The 13,608-nt window shown below is 43.9% G+C and overlaps 1 protein-coding gene across 1 annotated transcript in view; it reads right to left on the reverse strand.

Annotated features, from left to right (window-relative positions):
* Positions 1-361: 361 nt before the first annotated feature.
* LOC127056884 (uncharacterized) overlaps positions 362-13,608 on the reverse strand; it is a 138,884-nt gene continuing 125,637 nt past the window's right edge. The window contains exons 2-3 of the mRNA XM_050965217.1: positions 9,689-11,384; positions 362-633 (exon numbers count right to left, since the gene is read on the reverse strand). Coding sequence (XP_050821174.1) covers positions 362-633; positions 9,689-11,261 — 1,845 coding nt within the window. The 5' untranslated portion in view covers positions 11,262-11,384. The remainder of the gene's footprint in view (positions 634-9,688; positions 11,385-13,608) is intronic.

A 13,608-nucleotide genomic window follows, 5' to 3' on the forward strand; every position in this document is an offset into this window, starting at 1 on the left:
TTTTTTATAGCTCCTATCACCGGAGTATCTAATGCTTATATGCATTTTTGTCTTAAACATATTCCAAAAAGAGACTGTACTGTTCTTAAAGCTTAACACTTCATCATAACACACTGGTATATTCTGATAACCAGCTCATTCTAATCAGGAGAGTTTTAGGGAAGTCTCTCATCTGCACTCCAAACAAGAATGTTTGTCCATTTACATACAAACACAAACTTAACTGCAATGACATGTATCGATGCAATGGATGACTTTCAGGATTGGGGGAAGGTGTTAAATTGCAGCCAGGATGCTCACCCAGAACTCTACTAAAGAAAGTCATGGGGAGATGAGGGTCATTTGGGGGGACAGTTTGTTGTTAGGGAAGAGCAATGAGAGTCTTTGTGTTGAGGTGATTTTGGAGAAGACAGCAGAACTGGAAGTCCTCAGTGGCAGGTTTAACTTCCCCATTCTTGCCAAGTCCAGCAAGTCTGTCTGTACTTTTGTCTCCCTTTTTTTCTGATGCCTTCAATTCCATTTCTTCAGCTATCAACAGCCGAGGATCTCTGAATTTATCCATTCCATTCAGCAGAGGTAACTTGTGTCCCGGAGATTCACCATCTGAACAATGACAGATCCTGTCAGGGCCGTCTGGTGGGGGGAGGGAGGGACAAAAAGGGCCCCCATGAGAGTTTTTTGGGCCCTCTGGAGCAGGTTCCTTCACGTGCTCCAGGGGCCCCGGAAAACTCTCGTGGGGCCCGGGCCCCTGGAGCTTCTTCCACTCCAGGTTGTCATCAGCAATTCGGTGGCGGGGGGGTCCTTCCGCTCCAGGACCCATCGCGAAGTGCCCTGAAGACCTATGGCAGGGGGTCCTTCCGGCACTTCGGCGGCAGGTCCCGGGGCGGGTCTTTGGCAGCAATTTGGTGGCAGAGGAGCCCCTGAATCCTCTGGGCGGTCCTGGATCCTGTTAAATTGTCAGGAGAAGACTTTTGACTAAGTGATATTTTCCAGTTCTAGTAGTATCTTTTGGTTGAAGTTATCCTCTGTATTTCCAGGGATGCCGAGTAGGAAAGCTGCATGTTGCATCCCTTGAAACACTGTATTCAATTTAGGATGACAGGTAGAGAATAGCAGACCAATTTGTCAGGAAAGAAGACCCATTCTTGTCTTGATTCATGTTTACGTGTTGCCATATAGGCAAATCAAACATTGCCAATTTCCTTCCTGGCCAAATCATGTTTTGATGTGTAAAATTCCAGTGCTGTTTACAACTGTAATGATTCTTTGTGAGAGCAGAAGTTGTGCTGTAACTTGAATGAGTGTTCAAAGTTAAATTCTTTTGTCACAGGCGTGGTTAACTGCAATATGCTTGCCACTGTCACTGAGTGATAAGAGCTAGAAGTACCTTATGATCAATATCTGACAAGGAGTCCTATTCTGTGCAGGCATCTTTACGTGTTGTATTTCGCTGTCTTATTCTTGTGCTTCATTTAGGAACTTTTATTTCTGCATCAGGCACTGCTTTCTACTTGTTACCTCTTTTCACAATATGTTTCTCAGGCTCTCTCTGTTTTTAAAGATGGCTACCACTCTGAAACCTAATACAGAGTTTGTTTAATGTCAGAGGAACAAACTTCTTGTTACAATAGTTTTAAAGGTTCATTATCAGTAGTTTAGAAATGCTTGGACATCTTAGCCGCTCATGTCCTGATTCTGCTCTCATTTAAATCTCCACTTACTGGGCTATGGTGAGTTTTGTTTTCATTCTACAAGAACACATTAAGATGTGCAAAGCTAGAAGTCTGAACCCCCAATGCACTTGGACTAATTTGGAACCATTGGCATCTCTCACCTTTCACTGATGACTTTCTGATCCATCAGACTCAAGTGCCAACAGCTTTCATTTCATTTATTAATCCTTGATCCTCCTCACAACCTTTAGCCGCATTCCAAGTCCTGGCAGATCTGTCTTAGACTGGCCAAGAAACAGCTATGTATTTTTTGCACAAAAACTTAGATTTTCTTATAGTCAGTTGTTGAAATTTTGGAAATCAGAAATACTTCCTAGATTGAATATAGGTCTAATGCTGCTCCATTTCCTCCTTGCTGGGCCTCTGGAAAAGAAAAGCCAGAATTATTTTATTTACCATATATACTCGTTCATTAGCCCATTTGTTTATAAGCCGACTCCCCAAAATGGATAGGTAAAAATAGCAAAAACAGTATGACCCTTTCATAAGCGGACCCTATATTTCAGGGGTTGGAAAACTTTGGCTCCTGGCCCATCAGGGTAAGTCGCTGGCAGGTTGAGATGTTTTGTTTACTTGGAGTGTCTGCAGGCATGGAGCCCCTCAGCTCCCTGTGGCTACAGTTTGCCGTTTCCTGCCAATGGGAGCTGCGGGAAGTGGCACCACTTCCTGCAGCTCCCATTGGCTGGGAACGGTGAACTGCAGCCACAGGTAGCTGAGGGGCTCCATGCCTGCAGACACTCCAGGTAAACAAAACAACAATGTATTAGATATTCAATTCAGTGATTCCATGCACTTTAAAATCATCAGATTTTGGTGTAGATCCAATTATAAGCTGAGCCCGGCTCTTTGATGCATCACTTTTTACCAAAAATATTCAGCTTATGAACGAGTATATATGGTATTTCCTTTATAAAATAACTTTAACTCCTACTGATACAGTGTATTGACTCTTCTCCATCACTGCTGCACTGAGCCAAGTCAGCTCACCGTTACATAGATAATTTTGTCTCATTGATTGGCAGGAAGTTCTCCATGTGGCAAAGAACAGATTCAGTGTGGAAGTAATATCCATAGGGCCAATATAGAAATACCTAAATGTATTGTTGCTTTTACTCAGGTCATAATGAAGAAGTAATATGAGATGGAAAGGTCCAGCAGGCTGGGTTTAAAAGGCAATGTATCCTGATAGTATTAATCGAGTAGTTTCATAACAGCAGGTCTTGCATATGTGACCACATTCTGCTCTCAGTTAAACCAAAGTAAATCCAGAATAACTCCATTGACTCCAATGCATTTTGACTTTGAGATATTCAGAAGATCAATAACATTGTGAGATCAACAAAGGGTTACTCTACCAAACACATTGTGCACTTTCAAAGCTGAAAAATTCATTTTGAACCTTTTAAATTGTTTTAAATAAAAGTTTCAGAATCATTAATCAAGAATAAAGACACAAAGATAAACCTGAATGCAAAGCACTAGCAAAAGAGAAAATAAAATGTTAAGCAGGCATTTGCCTTGGGAGTTGGCTATGACAAAACATATTTGGACAGCAAATATCATGAACTGCTTGTGGCATTTAGAGGAGTTGCAATGAATGAATCAGTTGTTATCAGGTGCCTCCGGCAACCAGATTGTACATATGACATCTTGAATAAATGACACATATGTTTAAACCACATGGACCAGATTGGACTTTTCTCCTAAATACTTCACTCACTGTGCTATGGGTTAGTATCATTTTAAATCCAACTCCATTGCACCACATCCCCCAAAACCCCAAAACGTTCTGGTCAACCAATCGGTTGCCATAGGCTCTCCAGAGGAACAGCCTCTAACACTATCTGGCATTCTCTTCACTAGTTTCTGTGACAGGAGACCAAGAACATCTTTTTTCTTGAAGCTGGACTGTTATCCCCTTCCTTCATATGAAACCTTGCTTTTCTGAAGGACTCAGGTGTCCTTGAAGATACACACATGGTTACATTATTATAATGCAGGGGATATTTCCATGATACTAGACTCATGCCATAATAAGGAGCTGTTTACGAATTTTTCATATGTGTTTAACTTAACCACTCTCTGCCCTTTCCGCACACATCTATTTTGAGGTGTCTATCAATTATGGAAATACCTAGTCAATAGTAAGTTCTTCTGAATTGCCAAGTTATTGCCAATCCATTTGGCACATCTTCAATGAATACATTTGTCAACATAACTAAAGTAAATGTAGTGTCATTTGAAATGAAATGAAATTAAGTCCCCTCTTCCTCTGCTTTTTCATTAGGAGATGTGTGACCTTCAACACATTTAACTCAAATGCCAACATGTTACTTTAAATTTGTATAAAAAAAGATACAGCTGGGCTTACAAACTTTTCACTGACAGTTGGCTTATTAATATGACACTGATTTACCTCTGGTCCAACCCCATACAGTTCAGGACAGACTTTGGCTCTGTGTTATCAATGCAGAAAAACTCCTTCCAATTCTGTTTTTAAGCTGATATCTCAGTGGTTGGCAAGCTTTGGTGGTTGTATCTCAGCTAAATGCTACATCAGACAACAGCACATATAAGCAATTACAGAGCACTGTCTGTAAATTTTCTTTCCACTGGGTGGGCAGGGATTTTTCATTTCATTCATCATTCACAACCTGCTGCAGTGATTCCACAATGTCATGTAGGAGGATTAAAAAAGCTGATGGAAAGGAAAAACTTTGTTTTAGGGATTTCTCCTTCCCACCCCTTCTAAGTTCTGACATTTTTTTTCTCCCTGTTTCCAGCACTGCTACGGTAGCCAGAGACATGGGATGTTAGCTTGAGTTTGTCAGTTTAATCTGGGGAAAACCTTGGAGGTTGTAGCAGCAGGAAATAAATGTGACTTCCACCCAGAAGGGGAAAAGGATAGATAAAAAAATATCCAGTACTGACCAGAAGATCAGGTGTTGCCAGTCTAACAAAGCCATGCACTGATTCATCAGCAGGCTCTAGGGATATGCTGAAGTTTCTGTAAGATGCTACAGAATAAAAAAGGGTGTATTTTTGTAGCATTGGGATAATAGTAATCCAAAGATGGTTTGAATTTAGGGAAGTATTGTACCATAAATGCCATCCCATATGAAGCTGCAGTCAGTGGAAAGTGATGGTATTCAAAACTTCTTAAGAGGTGCTAAGTTTAACCCACGGTTCAGTGTGAGGGCTGAGCTCATGCTCTGTGGCTGATCTATAAAGGGAAGCTCCTTGCTACTGCTTACAGTGATAGGTTAGTTCTTTAGCTCAAGTGTTAGACAACTGTGTTGTGGTGCAGAGGGTCCAAGTTTCAAACTCAACAGTGTACCCCTGCTAGGGGTGATTTTTATATAAGAACATTTCAGGACTTGTTTCTTGCTCTTTGTAAGGTAGTAAACATTGAATGAATGGTTCGCCTCTTTGTAAAATGAGTTAATTAACTGGCATTACAGCTGTTGTTTCCCATGCTCATTAGAGCTTGACTTGGAATTATTTCAATTGATTGCTTATTGATTGTTTTCTAGTTTTGTTATGATGTGTAAAATATGGGAATAATTTAACACCAGTCTGACTGAAGGAGGAGATGTTCTGCATAAAGAACTTCAGGTGAGGTCGTTGCCAGATCCATTGCTAAATAGATGTAGGATAAAGGAACCTACAAGTGAAAACTAGGCTTCTGATGTATGTGGAACAGTGTAATGCAAGATTGAATTGAATTGTTATTGGGCCAGACACTGACCTGAATTATACCAGTGTCAATCCAGAGTGGCTCCATTGAAACCAGTGGCGTTTCTTAACCAATGTAAATAAGACACTGATATCCTTTATAACAGTATCAATCCAGAGTAACTCCATTGATGCTAGTATGGTTTCTTCACCAGTGTCTAGCCCTGTAATAACCTTAGTCCCAGATTTGGACCTTAGCGTCCAAAATATGGGGGTTAGCATGAAAACCTCCAAGCTTAGTTACCAGCTTGGACCTGGTACCTGCTGCCACCACCCAAAAAATTAGAGTGTTTTGGGGCACTCTGGTCCCTCTGAAAAACCTTCCCTGGGGACCCCAAGACCCAAATCCCTTGAGCCTCACAACACAGGGAAATAATCCTTTTTCCCTTCCCCCCTCCAGGTGCTCCTGGAGAGATACACAGACACAAGCTCTGTGAACCCAAACAGAGTGAATCTCCCTCTCTGTTCCCAATCCTGGAAACAAAAAGTACTTTCCTATTCCCCCCAGAGGGAATGCAAAAATCAGGCTAGCAATCCAACACACAGATCTCCCCGATTCCTTCCTCCCACCAATTCCCTGGTGAGTACAGACTCAATTTCCCTGAAGTAAAGAAAAACTCCAACAGGTCTTAAAAGAAAGCTTTATATAAAAAGAAAGAAAAATAAGTACAAATGTTCTCTCTGTATTAAGATGATACAACACAGGGTCAATTGCTTAAAAGAATATTGAATAAACAGCCTTATTCAAAAAGAATACAAATCAAAGCACTCCAGCACTTATATTCATGCAAATACCAAAGAAAAGAAACCATATAACTTACTATCTGATCTCTTTGTCCTTACACTTGGAAACAGAAGACTAGAAAATAGAAACTACTTCTCCAAAGCTCAGAGAAAGCAGGCAGCCAGAAAACAAAGACAAAAGACTCAGACACTCAATTCCCTCCACCCAAAGTTGAAAAAATCCGGTTTCCTGATTGGTCCTCTGGTCAGGTGCTTCAGGTGAAAGAGACATTAACCCTTAGCTATCTGTTTATGACACGCCCCCCAAATTGCAGACAGTGGGGAAGCTCACTGGCGGCGATTTCCTTCTAGAACTTGAAAATAAACAGATTAATACAACACATACACCTTTACATATACTCCTAAGTATATAACTAACAGACTTCTACATTTTAAGAACACTTTTTAACTACTGAATTCTGGGAAACTCTCATGGGAGAGTGCATCAGCAACTTTATTAGAAGCTCCTGTGATGTGTTGAATTTCAAAATCAAAATCTTGGAGAGCTAAACTCCAACGAAGAAGTTTCTTGTTGTTCCCCTTGGCAGTATGAAGCCACTTTAGTGCAGCATGGTCAGTTTGTAGTTGGAACCGCCGTCCCCAAACATATGGGCGTAGCTTTTCCAGGGCGTACACAATGGCATAGCATTCCTTTTCACTGACTGACCAGTGACTTTCCCTCTCAGACAGTTTCTTACTGAGAAACACGACAGGATGGAAGTTGTGATCTGTTGCTTCCTGCATGAGCACTGCTCCTATACCACGCTCAGATGCATCCGTGGTTACTAGGAATGGCTTGTCAAAGTCCGGGGCCCTGAGCACAGGGTCAGACATGAGCGTTGCCTTAAGTTGGGTAAAGGCCGTTTGACACTCATCAGTCCACTTAACTGCATTTGGCTGGGTCTTTTTGGTCAGGTCGGTCAGTGGGGCAGCGATTTGGCTGTAGTGGGGTACAAATCGCCTGTAGTATCCGGCCAAGCCTAAGAAGGATTGGACCTGCTTCTTGGACCGTGGGACAGGCCACTTTTGGATAGCATCCACCTTGGCCTGTAGGGGGTTTATGGTTCCTCGACCCACCTGGTGCCCCAGGTAAGTCACTCTGTTTTGGCCTATTTGACACTTTTTGGCCTTAACAGTTAGTCCTGCCTGCCCGATGCGCTCAAAGACCTTTTTCAGGTGTAGTAGGTGTTCGGGCCAGGAATCTGAAAAAATGGCCACATCATCGAGGTAGGCAACTGCAAATTCTCCCAGTCCAGCTAGTAGACCATCTACCAGCCTCTGGAAGGTGGCGGGTGCATTTCGAAGGCCGAAAGGAAGGACATTGAATTTATACACCCCCGCATGGGTGACGAATGCTGACCTTTCCTTGGCAGGTTCATCTAGCGGTACTTGCCAGTACCCCTTGGTTAAGTCTATTGTAGAGATGAACTGGGCACGTCCCAACTTTTCCAGTAGCTCATCGGTACGTGGCATTGGATAGTTGTCCGGACGAGTTACAGCATTTAGCTTACGGTAGTTCACGCAAAAGCGTATTTCCCCATCTGGTTTGGGTACCAGAACCACTGGAGATGCCCATGCACTGGTAGATGAGCGGATTATACCCATCTGTAGCATGTTCTGGATCTCCTGTTCTATAGCAGCTTGGGCATGAGGAGACACTCGGTAGGGTGGGGTTCTGATTGGGTGAGCATTACCTGTATCAATGGAGTGGTATGCCCGTTCAGTCCGTCCTGGGGTGGCTGAGAACAATGGGGCGAAGCTAGTGCACAGCTCCTTGATTTGTTGCCGCTGCAGACGTTCCAGGGTGGTTGAGAGGTTCACCTCTTCCACGCCACCGTCTTTTTTCCCGTCGTAGTAGACACCGTCAGGCCACTCAGCATCATCTCCCTGGACTGTAAACTGACAAACCTGTAAGTCTCTGGAATAGAAAGGCTTGAGAGAATTAACATGGTACACTTTAGGCTTTAGTGAGGAATTGGGAAATGCTATGAGGTAGTTTACAGCTCCCAGGCGCTCTTGGACCGTGAATGGCCCTTCCCATGATGCTTCCATCTTATGGGCCTGTTGTGCCTTCAAGACCATAACCTGGTCTCCTACCTTGAAGGACCGATCTCTGGCATGTTTGTCATACCAGGCCTTTTGCTCTTCTTGAGCATCCTTTAGGTTCTCTTTAGCAAGGGCTAAAGAGTGTCGGAGGGTGCTTTGTAGGTTGCTTACAAAGTCCAGAATGTTAGTTCCTGGAGAAGGCGTAAACCCCTCCCATTGCTGCTTCACCAACTGTAATGGCCCCTTAACCTCGTGACCATACACAAGTTCAAATGGTGAAAACCCTAAACTGGGATGTGGTACAGCCCTGTAGGCAAACAGCAACTGCTGCAACACTAGGTCCCAATTATTGGAGAATTCGTTGATGAATTTTCGTATCATGGCCCCCAAAGTTCCATTGAACCTTTCCACCAGGCCATTGGTTTGATGGTGGTATGGGGTGGCAACCAAGTGATTCACCCCATGAGTTTCCCACAGTTTTTCCATGGTCCCTGCCAGGAAATTAGACCCTGAATCTGTAAGGATGTCAGAGGGCCAACCTACCCTGGCAAAGATGTCTGTTAGGGCCAGGCACACAGTGTTAGCCCTGGTGTTGCCTAGAGCTACTGCTTCCGGCCATCGGGTAGCAAAGTCCACTAAAGTCAGTACGTACTGCTTTCCTCTGGGCGTCTTTTTTGGGAAAGGGCCCAGAATATCCACAGCTACTCGCTGAAATGGGACCTCAATTATGGGGAGTGGCTGGAGAGGGGCCTTGACCTGGTCTTGGGGCTTTCCCACTCTTTGGCATACCTCACAAGACCGGACATACTTGGCAACGTCCTTGCCCATCCCCTCCCAGTGGAAGGACTTCCCCAACCGGTTCTTGGTTCTGTTCACCCCAGCATGGCCACTGGGATGATCATGGGCTAAGCTTAAGAGCTTCCCCCGGTACTTAGTTGGAACCACCAACTGTTTTTGCGGCTGCCATTCTTCCCGGTGTTCACCAGAAAGAATTTCCTTGTATAAAAGTCCTTGGTCTATAACAAACCGGGATCGATTAGAAGAGCTGAGAGGCGGTGGGGTGCTCCGTGCCGCCGCCCAAGCTTTCTGAAGGCTGTCATCTGCTTCCTGCTCAGTCTGGAACTGTTCCCTTGAGGCTGGGGTCACCAGTTCTTCCTCAGACTGTGGACTTGGGCTTGGTCCCTCTGGAAGCGATGTAGGTGATGGGGTTGTTTCCATTGCTGGTGAACCGCTCTCTGCTGGTGCACCTGAGGGTATTTCAGGCTCTGGCTGAGCCTTTTGGGTATGGCTGTCTGTTGCTTCTGCCAGTTGAGGCTCGCTGGCGCCCCCTGGCGTTGAGTTTGAAGATGTGGTTGCACTTGCTGGTGCTGGTTGCTGTTCCAGTTCCGGGCTTGGGACTGGAGATGCTGTGGCTGTTTCAGTGGTAGGCATGGAATCCGGGTCCACTACCTCTGTCTGGGTCTCTGGTAACACAGACGGGGCCTCTGTGGACGGCTCAGGAACAGGAATGGGTCTGGAAGCTTGCCTGGTTTGGCTACGTGTAACCATTCCCACTCTCTTGGCCCGCCTCACCTGGTTGGCCAAGTCTTCCCCCAGTAGCATGGGGATAGGATAATTGTCATAGACTGCAAAAGTCCAAATTCCTGACCAGCCTTTGTACTGGACAGGCAGTTGAGCTGTAGGCAAGTCTACAGCTTGTGACATGAAGGGGTAAATTGTAACTTTGGCCTTTGGGTTGATGAATTTGGGGTCAACGAAGGATTGGTGGATAGCTGACACTTGTGCCCCCGTGTCTTTCCACGCAGTAACCTTCTTTCCGCCCACTCTCAAATTTTCCCTTCGCTCCAAGGGTATTTGAGAGGCATCCGGGCCTGGGGATCTTTGGTGTGATGGTGGTGTAATGAATTGCACTCGCATGGTGTTCTTGGGACACTTGGCCTTGATATGTCCCGGTTCATTACACTTAAAGCATCTTCCATCTGATGGGTCACTGGGCCGAGGTGAGTTACTGGAGACTGGTGAGGTTGAAGGGTAGGGTATGTGTGGCTTTACTTGGGTGGTATGTGGGGTCTTTGGCTGTCCTCGGTGGTAGGGTTTATGGTCTGTGTGCCCCCTGTGGTAATCGTTCCCCTTGACAGTAGCTTTCTTGCTTTCTGCCAGTTCCATCCATTTGGCTCCAATCTCCCCCGCCTCAGCGATATCTTTGGGTTTTCCATCTTGTATGTACCGTGTGATGTCTTCAGGAACACCATCCAAGAACTGCTCCATTTGTATGAGGAGGTTCAGTTCTTCCAAGGTTTGAATGTTGTTTCCTGTTAGCCAGGCCTCATAGTTTTTTGCAATGTAGTAGGCGTGTTTGGGAAATGACACCTCTGGTTTCCACTTTTGGGTTCTGAAGCGCCGACGGGCATGATCTGGGGTTATCCCCATCCTGTATCTGGCCTTGGTTTGAAAAAGTTTATAGTCATTCATTTGCTGCTTAGGCATTTCAGCTGCCACCTCTGCTAAAGGTCCACTGAGGTGTGGCCTTAATTCTACCATGTACTGGTCTTCGGGGATGCTGTACCCAAGACAGGCTCTTTCAAAGTTTTCCAAGAAGGCCTCGGTGTCATCACCTGCCTTGTAGGTGGGAAATTTCCTGTGCTGTGGAGCAATAATGGGCGATGGGTTGTTAGGATTGGCTGGAGTCTGTTGCTTAGCCTTTTCTAATTCCATGGCCTGTTGGTGGGCTTCCCTCTGGAGTTCTATCTGTCTTCTGTGGGCTGCCTCTTCTTCTTCGTGCTTTCTTCTGTGGGCCAACTCTTCTTCTGCTTGTTTCCTTCGGTGGGCCACCTCTTCTTCTTCTAGTTTTCTTTTGTGTGCTGCCTCTTTGATTTGTTCTTCTCTTTCTTTCATCTCCATTTGTCGCCTGTGTTCAGCTTCTTTGAATTGCTCTTCGGCCTTAATTTTTGCCTTAGAAGTCATGATTCCTGTTTTCTTGTGTTGGGGTGCCCTCCGGTGTTTATCCTCTGAACTGCAGGTTCTCTGTTGCCTCCTGAAGTCTGCCTAGCAACAGTGCCTTTAGCTAATCTTCAATGTCAAGTAAACCTGAAAAACCACTTTATTTGCATTCATATAGTGCTGGTATGACTCTCAATGGGAGTGCTATTGTGTGACAAAAGACTGTTAATAGTCCTTAACGACTTCTGCTTAACATGCAAGCCACAAACTGCCAGAGAGAGCAGAAAAAAAAATTTCTCTCTGGTTCCCTTTTAAAACCAAACTGTTTCTCTCTGCTAAAAAGCCCTTAGCAGAGAAAAGAAAAATATAATATTCCTACTGGCTTCTGGATTCTATCTATATCCCACGGCTGCCACTCATGTAATAACCTTAGTCCCAGATTTGGACCTTAGCGTCCAAAATATGGGGGTTAGCATGAAAACCTCCAAGCTTAGTTACCAGCTTGGACCTGGTACCTGCTGCCACCACCCAAAAAATTAGAGTGTTTTGGGGCACTCTGGTCCCTCTGAAAAACCTTCCCTGGGGACCCCAAGACCCAAATCCCTTGAGCCTCACAACACAGGGAAATAATCCTTTTTCCCTTCCCCCCTCCAGGTGCTCCTGGAGAGATACACAGACACAAGCTCTGTGAACCCAAACAGAGTGAATCTCCCTCTCTGTTCCCAATCCTGGAAACAAAAAGTACTTTCCTATTCCCCCCAGAGGGAATGCAAAAATCAGGCTAGCAATCCAACACACAGATCTCCCCGATTCCTTCCTCCCACCAATTCCCTGGTGAGTACAGACTCAATTTCCCTGAAGTAAAGAAAAACTCCAACAGGTCTTAAAAGAAAGCTTTATATAAAAAGAAAGAAAAATAAGTACAAATGTTCTCTCTGTATTAAGATGATACAACACAGGGTCAATTGCTTAAAAGAATATTGAATAAACAGCCTTATTCAAAAAGAATACAAATCAAAGCACTCCAGCACTTATATTCATGCAAATACCAAAGAAAAGAAACCATATAACTTACTATCTGATCTCTTTGTCCTTACACTTGGAAACAGAAGACTAGAAAATAGAAACTACTTCTCCAAAGCTCAGAGAAAGCAGGCAGCCAGAAAACAAAGACAAAAGACTCAGACACTCAATTCCCTCCACCCAAAGTTGAAAAAATCCGGTTTCCTGATTGGTCCTCTGGTCAGGTGCTTCAGGTGAAAGAGACATTAACCCTTAGCTATCTGTTTATGACAAGCCCATAATTTCTACTAAGCAAATCATTTTAGAGCTGTATGAATATGGGGAAACAAACTTATGGTTAGATTCAGTACCGTGTGACTGCTCTGCTCTGCTATACTAGTGCAAAGTGGTGTATATCACTCCAGTTAAGTGGTCCGTATCCCTACCATCTCCTGCTTGCAGGCAGAGGAGCATGGCCAAGTGCAAGTGGGTGTGGAGATGCTGCTGAACTGGTCCCTTGTGACCATTGGCAACTGATGCAAGTTAGAGCAGCCTTTATGGAGCTTTAACTTATTCAAGGACCACCCCCCACCCCCAAAGATTCTGAAGAAATCATAGTAACTCCCTATGCTTACAGGCAGATTCCAAATACCACAATCACTTCAGTGTAGCTAATTTGAACTTATAATGGTGTCCACTTTGCATCTCTTCTCTCCTAAACTGTTACAATCCTTCACAATATGACCTCCTGTATGTCCAGCCAACATTATTAGCATATAACAAGAAAAATAGTCTCAGTTAATTTTAAAAGGATGTTCATAACTAGTTTATAAAGGGCTAATAGATGATCAATAGATGTCCTAATAAATGCTTAATCAATTGATCTAGATTGTTGTAGAGTACAGCATGTCAATAGTTTGCATAAAACTATGGCTTATAACTATCTTTAGCACCCTCTGCAGATGTATTTATAATCATTTATAATACCAACTATTCAGGTCCATAGCATGCTTATAACAGCTACTAATCATTTATTAACTCTTTATACACTATTTATATATATCAACCTGATATAAAATGTCACCAAAATGTACTTTATATTACAGAGAAAAACACAACCGATGAGCTTTAGATACATTTTTATAGCCAGTATGTCACTGTTGTAATTGATCTCAGACCTAAATTATTAGTTACTCTGGAAACTCAGAGCTGTCAAGTAGAAATGTCTAAAACTCAGTGAGTTTGGTTCATGAGAGAGGGTGTAATTTAACCTCTTTCCCAGCTTCAGCTCATACAGGTTCACGTCCCCTGTGTTTCACTTGGACTTTTTGCCTTGTTTTAAGTTGAGTTCAAAGCACCGCACTGTCCT

Source organism: Gopherus flavomarginatus, chromosome 8 (genome assembly GCF_025201925.1).
Source record: "Gopherus flavomarginatus isolate rGopFla2 chromosome 8, rGopFla2.mat.asm, whole genome shotgun sequence".
Classification (NCBI taxonomy): domain Eukaryota; kingdom Metazoa; phylum Chordata; order Testudines; family Testudinidae; genus Gopherus; species Gopherus flavomarginatus.